Source organism: Elaeis guineensis, chromosome 3 (assembly GCF_000442705.2).
Source record: "Elaeis guineensis isolate ETL-2024a chromosome 3, EG11, whole genome shotgun sequence".
Classification (NCBI taxonomy): domain Eukaryota; kingdom Viridiplantae; phylum Streptophyta; class Magnoliopsida; order Arecales; family Arecaceae; genus Elaeis; species Elaeis guineensis.
In genome coordinates this window covers 11,471,108-11,482,721 of record NC_025995.2, presented here as the reverse complement: position 1 = coordinate 11,482,721, position 11,614 = coordinate 11,471,108, and the positions used below count along the sequence as shown (strand labels likewise).

The 11,614-nt window shown below is 36.4% G+C and overlaps 1 protein-coding gene across 1 annotated transcript; it reads right to left on the bottom strand.

The window, feature by feature from the left end:
* Nucleotides 1-2,222, bottom strand: LOC105042213 (uncharacterized). The gene is made up of 3 exons (XM_010919335.3): nt 1,284-2,222; nt 1,002-1,194; nt 1-914 (listed from the first exon to the last, which is right to left on the bottom strand). Exons 1-3 carry the CDS (start codon nt 1,656-1,658, stop codon nt 319-321), a joined length of 1,164 nt encoding a protein of 387 aa, XP_010917637.1. The 5' UTR covers nt 1,659-2,222; the 3' UTR covers nt 1-318.
* Nucleotides 2,223-11,614: the final 9,392 nt, after the last annotated feature.

Sequence of the window (11,614 nt, the reverse complement as noted above, 5' to 3'; positions counted from 1 at the left end):
TGAACAAACATAAAAATTATTTTTATTTAAAACTCAGAAGCAACATGCCAACATTTAAAACAAATAGTATAAACGCGTACCAGATGCTGCGGGGCGGGGTGGGCCCAGTTATTTATTTAAAACGAAATGTTATTTTATACTATTATTATTTATGATAACATACTAGTCGACGGGCGAGTCTCTTCTTACAACAAGCCTACGAAAGGGGGAAAGAAAGAAAAGGATAAGGAGATTTTTCGGTTATAGTCATATATATTATATATAGTTTTCTCTCAGCGAAAAAAAACAAAACAAAAAAACAAAACAAAACTTCGAAAATTAGGGCTCGTCTCGGAGAACGGAAGACAACCCAGTGACGACCTTCGCCCCCCTCTGGACCGCCTTCGGTTTCACCGCCGGCGGCTCCCACGACGACACCACTTCTGTGACCCCCTCCTCCGCCGTCTCCGCCTCGGCGATGGGTATGGGTTCCTCGGCCTCGCCGGAGGACTGTATGGCAGAGATCGAACCGATCGCGCCGCCATCGCCGCAGCTGTTGTCATTCTTCTTCCCATCTTCCGAATCTCCCCTCGGTTCGACTTCACCTTCACCATTCGATCGTTGTGTTGGTTCTGGGGGGATGATCGGGGCCGTCCGCTCGAAGGGGGAGAGCCACTTGGCCCGCATGTACTCGAGCTTCCGCCACGGCGGAAAGTGGAGGCCCTTCTTCTTGAGGCTCTGCCGCGCCGCCTCGCAGGCGACGGCGACGATCTGCTGCAGACGGTCCTCCTTGCCGACAAAGACGGACGGCAGCGATTGCAGCACCGCCCGGTAGATCTTCGTCGACCGTGCGATCTCGAACTCCGATCGGAAGTCCACGTCCACCAGCAACCTCTCCCCGCCCGCTACGATCACGTCCACGTACTCGTACTCCCCTGCCATCGAGTCCAACCTAACGACGTCAATCGATCGAACGAACAAAAAGAGTAAAAAAATTAACGGCGATTTGGATCGAAATCTACCGGCCGGAAAGGAAGGGGACTTCTCCCAGCGAGACTTGCAGATGGCGGCGTCGTAGCCGAGAGCGCGGAGGCCGTCGGCGACGGCCCGTCGGGAATCTTCTTTCCCTTTGCCCATCTTGGTAAAATTCTCCATGATGTTCGATGCGTCCGCCAAGAGATTCCTCTCCGCCACGCTCGTGCAGAGCACCAAACCCTATAGAAGAGATCGATTCGATCGAGATGAGTAAAGATTGGGGATCCTTTAGAATGAGAACCGATCGGACATCGAAGTATTTCTTGTACCTTGACGACCTCGGCAGCATCGGAGGAGGTAGCGATGATCGGAGAGGGGTCGCCGCCGGGGAAGTCCGCGTCGTCGTCAGACGTCTCGTCGCAGTTGCCGTGGAAGCAGTTGCAGCGGTGGCGGCCGCAGCGGGACGGCTTCTCGCTGCTGTCCTCCATGAAGCTCTGGACCATCTTGTCCAGGCACACGGAGCTGGGCTCCGGATCGCCGGCGGCGGCGACGAGTTTCTCCGCCGACGAGATCCTCAGCACCGCTGGAAATTGGAATTGCCGCTCAAAAAGCCGCTTCAGCCGCGATTTCCCCACCGGTTTGGCCGGCTCGCTCCTCACCATCCCCTTCGCATCGATTGGCTGGATCTTCATTGGAAACGGCATGGTTTCACAAAATCCAAACACCCTCGCCCCTTTACCTTTTCCTCTCACCTCAAGCAATAGAAATCGAAAGAAAACCGCTAGTGCTCCATTTGCAGAGCTCGGAAGCCCAAAATCCCCACTAAATCGAGGGGGAAAATGGTGGAATCGGAGCTCTGACGCAAGATTACAAGAAATGCTAATTATAGAACCCTCCGGAACCGACTCCAGAGCTCGAATTAAAAGCGACAACCAAGAAACCTTGGAATAAAAAAAAAAAGGCGATCAAGAACTCATTAAATCAAAGGCTGGGAATACAAAAAGATCAAGAGATCCCGATCGATGCCATCAATACGCCATCCCTGCTGCAATCGCCGTGTTCGATTTCCGAAGCAAGAAAGAATGGAATGACTTCCATCACCATAAAGCATGTCACTTTCGGCGGTCTCCGGCGACCGTCCGGCGATCCTACCGGTCGGAACATTCGAATCTCCCCTCCATACCTTCAGTTTTCTTTTTTTTTTTTCTAATTTTCTTTTTTGTTTCTCCGGCGAGGGGGATCGACGCGTTGGGGACCAGCTCTGGGCGAAATGAAGAGCGGAGGGGGGAGAAAGGTGGGGTTTTAAAGGAAGAATTGGGGAGTGGGAGTGATGACAAGGACGTGTTTGTCCACCTGGACGCTGACGTGGCACAGGTTAATCCTTAACCGCAGAGGTCCTGTAGCTCGGCTACGTGGCGGCGTTTTGGGGACTGTTTCGACCCTTCCACCACGATCTCACCACGTGTCCCCTCACGTGATATTTATGAGGCCTTCCAGAGCAAAAAGTCTATGTTGCCCCGTTCTCTTCCGGGCAATTACTTACTGCCGTTTGGTGAATCTGGACGGTGTCGGTGTGGTTTAGACCATCGGGCGGTGGCATTTTCGTAGCTATCTGATTTAATAGGGGTAGTTGTGGAGGAGAATGATATGCGAGGGTTTTATTCTGCTGTTCCTTTCAGCCAGTACCAGCGAGCGGTTTCCGGCCGTGGTCCGACGGCTTACACTTGGGACGGCTTAGACCTTGCCACGTGGTTCTAGAACGTTACTGCCTCATCTCTAGAACTCACCAGAAAATTATTATATAATAATAATAATATTGATAGGAGAAGGGTTCATGATGAAACGCAAGGGGAAGTAATTTAATAATGATAATCCCCAGGGCGTTTTCCAATAATTAAACGAATAATTCTATGATAGCGTGTGGGGTATGTAGTCCTATGGACCCATCAATTGATGAAAGCTTACACTCAAGCTTTGCTTGCCACAAAACCAGGCCTATTAATTTGTCCGGATGAAGTCATTAAAATGCCTAGTCGTCTCCCAGTTTTGTACTTGTCCATGTTAGGGATATATAATATGTATTAAACAAACTATAGATAACGTTAAGCTACACGATTGAACTCCTTGTGATAAGGGTTAAGCTTCTAAACTAATTATAATGGGTTCAGAATGATGTATATCGTCTAACAGTGCATGTGCTTTCTTTTCTGCGGCTAAGATGTAATGCATTGATGGTTCTAATCCTTAGAGGTCAAGATTTGATTTGAATTATTTTTTTTTTTGTGATTCCTATAAAATCTAAATAAGCATACGATTTTGATATTGCAACTTGGATCTCAAATTTTCATTCATATCGTGTTTTAAGCAAGTCCAGATTTTAGAGACTCGGCTCAGAATTCTGAGCCAACTTATGTAGAATGGATCTAGTCCAATGAAGCTTGATGAGGTGAAATCGAATTCCAAGCTTATGTCAAGTTAGCATCTAGCTAGATATTATAATATTGTTTTTAGACTTTTCGCTTATTATTTCTAGCAAGCTTAATAGCTCATTTACTAATAAGAAGTTGAAAGATGAGTTTACATGTGGAAGCACTTCACATGTTTGATGCTGGCTTTGGTTGTTGATTTCTCTACCCTGCATTTGCTTCGTATAATACTTGTGATGACTTCATTTTAATCCTACATTTGTTGCAAGATTGCATCGATAGAGGATAATATGCCCACTATTAGGATTGATACTCCTCATTCTTGACACAAAACTATAACATTCTAAAGTATACCTTCGTACGTGGCACACTACTAGAAAAAAAAAAAAAACATATAATGATAGAGAAGTATTTGTCAAACTTCCAATGTCATTCACCCTCTTGTCAAGAAAAATATATATCAAGCACTTAAAATGGAATTAATATGCATATGTGCATGCGTGCGTGTGTCTTGGAAAACAGGTTGGGTGACTTGCAAATTAAAGAAATAATGAAACATAATTCACGAAGGATTATATGTGATTAAAATCAATGAAATGTACCTAAACACAAGGGGAGCGCAAATAAAAATAACATCGAACCTTTAAGATCAAAATAATCAACAAACTCCATCATAACCAACATTAGCAAAAGTTTTCTCATGATTATGTATATTATTAATGACTGGAATAATTTCAAAATCTTTTGTATTTACATATGCAGAGAAATGTCAAAGCATAAGAAAATTCAATAACTAAATCGTGAACCTTATCTTCCTTGCAAGCGCTTTTCTTTGTGCAGGGATTACAAGAGGCTAACCATCCCCAATTATGACTATGAAAATAAAATGCCAACTACATTGAGCCTAAACTCTCAAAAGAGGTAATTCATTGTGATAATTGCCAAACCATATTTCAACCTCTGAATTATTGCTAACCAATCTGTAACATTGATGCAATATATATGAGTATTTGAACAAATACAGGGGCTGAATCATGTTCTTGTCATGGAGATATAGGTGTGTGGCCACATCACAATTCTCTTTGACCTAATTGATGGTAGTTTTAAACTCACCTTCCAAACTAGATAATTTTATCTTGTAAAGATGTGATAGTATAATCTAACCCCACTAATGCTATTGTAAGCTCAATGATTCAAACTATGCAATTCGAAGGATGAATTCTTGTTGTAGTGAGTTGTCTATTGCTATTCCCTAATAGCAAATCTCACATTAGCACTATTGTCTGAGTTTATCAATCCATCAAAATTTATTTTGAGAATATTGGGCAGGAATGTCCACCAAACCCAAATGGATGACAATAGGAGTCTGAATGATAGAAATTATTTACAAATTTAAATTAGTTAAATTGTATTTAAATTGAAATTTTAAGAAATTATCAAGGAACTAGATGATCTTGGAGCAAAATTTTAAAACCCGATCCGGCCCCATGGGTCCTTTAAAACGGGTTGGATCGGGTCTAAGCAGGACAAGCTAGGTTGGGTCATGAGCAGACCCGACCCATTTGCAGCCTTAATCTTGCTAGATTTGTTATTATGGAAAAAATCATAAGACAGATATTTATTGATATCAATGAGAGAGATGGAAAGTAAGGTATCCAAATCTTGCTAAAACAATCAAGGAGGACAATAATTCATGAGATAAAATCTGGTTAATAAATTTTATTTGAGATTTAACTTCTATAAAGTATGTGTAAAAAGAAGAGAGAGACTGATTATTCTTATTGGATGTAGACAAGTTAATACATATATATATTAATAAATATGTTAATATGTTTGACACAGGCTAGAAATCCCATACTTTTTGCCTCTATAATATAGATCCCTCATGTCAAATTCCATGATTAGAAACTTTAAAAGACTAAAAAATGGAGCAAAAATGACAAAGACCTAAGATGATGACATGGATATACTAGAAGATGATAATGTAGGGTTTGTTGTTGCCAATTGAGCCCTCCTCTATGTTGGATTTTGATGTCAAGTTTCTTTACTGGCATCCTGCCCTCCTCCATTGCCTTGCACCTTCAATTTTGCACTTGGAACCTTGTTATTGTACATCTCCTCTATTATTGCCTTTCGTATTTAGAATCTCATGCCATACTTCTATTACAACTTAAAACCTCACTTAAAGAAGCTAGTTAGAATGTGTTATTTAGGTTCCTTAGTCCTATATAAATATCTAAGATCTATCAAGTATATAACTAATATAGGACTAAACATACATCTACGCAGATCATCACATACTCCCTTCATTTATGTCCTAGTATCTTCTCTAGGCTAAGGGTGCCAATCTATTGAAATCTGTCACAAGTACTACGAATCAAATCATAAACGTCATAATCCATCCATGGTAAATCTAAATAGGCCCATGTTACATTGTCCCCTAGTCTACATGGTTTAGGGACCAAGTCTGCTATGATATTATTTGTAACAATGTGATTTTACTTAAAAGATCAGCTGAATGTGTTATTTTGATTCTTTAGCTCTATATACGTACCCAGCATCTATTCAACGTATAGCTAATTTAGAAGTAACATACACTTGCGTGGATCCTTGCATACTCCTTTATTTAAGCTCTAGCATCGAAATCTTCATATCCTCACTAGGCTAAGTATCCAAATCCATTCAAAAGTATCATAGATCCAATCGTAAGCACCATGATCAATTTGTTGTCAGTTCAAATGGGCTCGTGCTATGATGTCCCTTAGTCTACATGGATGATAGATATATTATAAGCACTGAAATTAATTTTGATAATATCAAAAGAGTTTGAGTATAAATTATAGTTACTAATGATACTTATAAAAGTGATTATAGAATATTTTTTTTTATAATACTCAATGGTTGATTTCATTTAAAAAGAATCCTCTCAAAATTTAAGTAAATTCATATTCTCAAAATTAAATTTTTAAGTTATGGAAACAAAGAAACTGAGTTCGATTTGAAAGAAATTTGAAAAAGAAAAGTTTAGCCTACAAAGACTTCTCAATAAGTTTATATTTTCAAAAATTAATTTTAAGAAGAGAAGTCTAGCTTAAAATATATTTGAATAAAAAAACTACTCAAAAATAGAAAGAATTACTTTTGGCATGTTTGGCACACATTTGAATCGATGAAGAAAGAAGCTTAAACGACCTAGTCTCACTTTAAGAAAAAAGACAGAAAGATGTGAAATCTAGACTTTTTTATGAGCCGACTAAATTTTTATTTGAGCCGACCAAGATAGAATCATAGCCGACTTATATAAATGGATAGCCGACTAAGTTTCAAACTCAGATTGAAGAATAAAAATTTTAGATATTCTTTTGAGCCGACCATGAAAATAAATTAATCGACCAAGACAAGAACTAGCTGACTCACATGAATGGGATAGTCAACTCATCTCAAAGATAGAAAAAAATAAAAAATAGTAAAAATTCATAAGTTCTCTAAGTCAACCTAGAAAATAAGTTAGCTGACTAAGAAGATTTTGAGCCAAAACAGTCTCAAACAAATAGAATAGATATAAAGCAAAAAAAATTTACATCTATTTCTAGCCAATCGAAAGTTTTACTTAACCAACTTAAAACTTTAAATTAGCTGACTACAAGCTTGAATGAGCCGACTCATAAAGTTATGATAAAATAATGGCTAGTTTTTTAGATTATTTCAAATGATTATATTTTCTGTCAAATAGCTATTTTTGAGTTGTCAACGCCTAAAGTATTAATTGCAAATATTTTTGAGATTATAAAAATAAAAAATCTAAATTAAAAACTAAGAATTTAAATAAACTAAATTTATTGAGAAAAACATTCAAGCTATTAAGTGAAATAAAAAGAGAGAGAAAGGATATTCAAAGAGCTTTCAGTTCTTATCTTCCCACATTTACTCAATTCAAAAAAGAAGAAGTGTGTACTCAATTGAGCTAGCAACTACAAAACAAAAGCATTCAAGTCTTTATCAATTCTCTCTTAAGTATTTAAGAAAGAAGTCAAAGCAATTCAAGAACTCAATCACTCTGACTTCTTCAACAGTTTAAAAATTTTATTCTTTATGCTTTAATTTTTTGTATAACTTTTTTTAACTATTGTGATAAGTTTCTTAGAAAAAAAATTTGAATTTTGAGGGTTGATTGTGAGTTCGAGAAAACAATCAATTTTAAAGTTTTAACTGAGTCAGTAAAAACCAACTGGATTAAGTATGAGCCCGAGAAAATAATCAATTATAAGATTTTGATTGATGAGCCTAAAAAATCAACTAGATTAGATTGTGAATCCATAAAAATAATTAAACTATAATCTTGTAGAATTATACTTCGAATATTCAAATGGGTTGATTTGGAGAGTGGACGTAGTTGCTGAGCATGAGCACCAAACTACGATAAATTTCTTGTGCTTATGATTGTGTGATTGTTTTTACATTTATTCTTCTGTTACTTATCTAGTTACTGCCAAGCATTATACAAATATTTTCAAATTTATAGTTGGACATAAATACTCCAAATAATTTTTAAGAAATCTAATTTACACCCCCTCCTTAGGTTGCCACCTCTAGGAAACACATATGCACTTTGATATCATTTATAACAATCTAGAATCTTACTCTAGAGGACTAGCTAGAAGCTATTATTTTGGTTCTTTAGTCCTATATGAGTACTAAATTCTACTTGGCTAGTGTGTAGCAAATATAGGACTAAACATACAAATATATGACTCAAATATCATTTGTCGCAATCTAAAACCTCATTCAAAAAGGCTAACTAGAAAGTATCCAAATCTTGCTAAAGCAGTCAAGGAGGACAACAATTCAAGAGAGAAAATCTGGTTAACAAATTTTATTTGAGATTTAACTTCTATAGTGTATGTGTAAAAAAGAAGAGAGGACTAGTTATTCTCATTGAAAGTAGACAAGTTAACATGCACGCACGCACGTGCACACACACACACATATATTGATGTGCGTGCATGCACACACACACACACATTGATATATATTGGCACAGGTTGTGCGCGTGCATGCACACACACATTGATGTATATTGATGCAGGCTAGAAATTCCTCACTTTTTGCCTCCATAGTATAGCTCTCTCGTGTCAAATCCCATGACTAGAAACTTTAAAAGACTAAAAAATAGAGCAAAAGCAACAAAGATCTTAGATGGTGACATGGATGTGCTAGAAGATGATAATGTAGGGTTTTTCATTCCCAATCAGGCCCTCTTCTATCTTTAGTTTTGATGTTGATTTTCTTTACTAGTATTTTGCCCGCCTCCTTTGCTTTGCACCTTTAATTTCATACTTGGAACCTTGATGTTGTGCACCTCCTCTATTATCGTCTTTTGTATTTATCATCTCATGCCATACTCCTGTAACAACTCAAAATTTCACTCAACAAAGTTGGTTGGAATATATTATTTGGGTTCCTTGCCATATATAAATATCTAAGATATATCGAATATATTTGCCAATATAAGACTCACATGGATCATCACATACTCCATATGAGTCCTAGAATCCTTTCCAAGCTACAAGTGCAAATCTATTGAAATTTAGTCATAAGTGCTACAAATCTAAGCACAAATACCATGATCAATTCATAGAAAATCCAACTAGGCCCATGTCACACTGTCCCCTAGTCCACGTGACTCAGGGACCAAGTCCACTATGATATTATTTGTAACAATTTAAAACTTTATCCAAAAGACTAGCTAAATGTATTATTTGGATTCATTAGCCCAATATAAGTATCCAAGGTCTATCCAATGCATAGCCGATTTAGGAGTAAATATATGCTTGTACGGATCCTTGCATACTCCATTTAAGCCCTAACATCCAAGTCCTCAAATCCTCGCTAAGCTAAATATCCAAATCCATTCAAAAGTACTATAGATCAAATCATGTCCCATGATCAACTTGTTGTTAGTTCAAATGGGCTCATGCTATAGTGCCCCTAGTCCATATGGGCTATAAATGAATACACTTTAATATTATTTGTAAGAATCCAGAATCTTACTCTAAAGGGCTAGCTATAAGCTGTTATTTCAGTTCTTTAATCCTATATGAGTACCCAAGTTCTATCTAATGATAGCTGATATATGAGTAAACACATAAATATATGACTCTAATATCATTTGTTACAAATGAGGACCTCACCCAAAAAAACTAACTGAAAAGAATTATTTAAATTTCTTGATCCTATATAAATATCCAAGATTTATCTAGAACATAACTAATATTGGACTAAACAAACACTTGCATGGATCCATGCATACTCCCTCCATTTTAGTCCTATAGCTTTGCTAGGCTAAGGGTCCAAATTTAATCACAATTGTCATAAATCTAATCATAAAATCATGATCAGGCCGTGCTCAACCCAAATAGTCCCATATTATAGTATCTCCTAATCCACATGAGTCAATGGATCAAATCCTTTTTGATACCAATTGCAACAATCTATGACTTTACCTTAAAGGCTAGTCGGAAAGTATTATTTAGGTTACTTGATTCTATATAAATAATCAAGATCTTTTCAATGTATAATTGATGCAAGACTAAATAAATGAGCATGAGTCCTCATAACTCTATTGCTCTGATGGTTGGACATTGGCCAAAAGCTTTTGAAGGAAAGTTATCTAGGAAGATTATTAGACTCAATATGGACCACTTTGATCATTATAAGGAGAACTAGATAGTGTCTAAAAATAAGATCCATCACAATAGAATGTTTAATCTAATGCCAAAATTCTAGAGGCCATAACTTATCCTATGACATCGTATTGAGATGCTTCTTTTCCTAAATCAGTTAGCTTTTCAAGCTATACAAAGTGAATTCACCATTTAAGGGTGCAGTGCATCAATCAATCAAGGCTAAATTCTATTACTAGAGCTCTAAAATATATCGATTAAAACAAAAATTCTCTCTTTGAGAAAAATTTAATCATATATACCTTTCAATTTAGGAACAATTAAGAGGAGTGGCTGAAGATAAAGTCAATACATAAGTCAAGATCTATTTCCTCTATAATTTTGGAGTTTTTATGATTATTTTTATTAATTATATCTATTCTAGAAAAGTTATATTTTTTAAACTAGAAGAAAAATCTGACCTAAATTATACAAAAGCAAATCTCACTAGTATTAAATAGAGACTATATGAAATTCAATCATTTTGGTTAAGGAAAGAATAGAGAATATAGACATCATATTTATCAAATTTTTCATATTTTCTAAGTTTTCTTAAAAGATTTGAGTTGAACAAGTTGAAAAAATTGCTTTCTTCTTCCTAATCAGATCCCATAGATGATCAAAATTGGATTAAAGCCAAAAATATTCAAATCTAGATTTCTATTGGCAATGCTAGATAATGATGAAGGGAGGACAAGGTTCATAACTATTTAGTCTGAGAGAGATACCAAACCATAAACATCATCTTTCCCCTTTTATTTGTTCATTTAACCCTAATGTGTAGATCATCGGCCTGGATGGGTGAAAAATGCTTTAAACATCCAGCTAGTTGAACAACTTCATCATCTCATCAAATATTCTTATAAAAATGTATAGGTTTTAAGTTAGCTCAACCTACTATTAGTCTTCAGCGGTGAGTCGGGCAGGTCAACTTGGTCCACCTGCATGGAACATAGAATAGGGAGCAAAACTTGAAATTTTGTAACATTAAGAATATAAAATAAATTAGATAAATCTTAGACAATTTTATAAGGAAAGTATACCAGCACTTGATCCATGCTTAAATTTATTTAAAACATTTCTTGTTTCTAAAATGTTTAGTAACCATGTGTACTTGCATGTAGTGTAACTTGTATAAGTATATAAATATTTCAAAAAGTTTTAATTCTTAAATTATGTGTCAAACTCTTGACAAAATTTTGAAAAATTTCTTAAATTGGTCCTCTTTCTCTTTCAATGAGGTCAAACTTATCATTTTAATGAGAAACATCACTATAAGAAAATAGGCTATTAGCGACGGCTAAATATCATCGCTAATAACCCAATCCCCATTGCCAATATTATTAGCGATGGATTTTCATTACTAATAATTCATTGAAAATAACATGGTCACTAATTACTATTATTAGCGATGGTAAAAATTTCATCACTAATACGGACAATTAGCGATAGTATTAATAACAATAAAATCATTGCTAATACTTTTTTATTTTATTTTTTTCTTAATAAAAA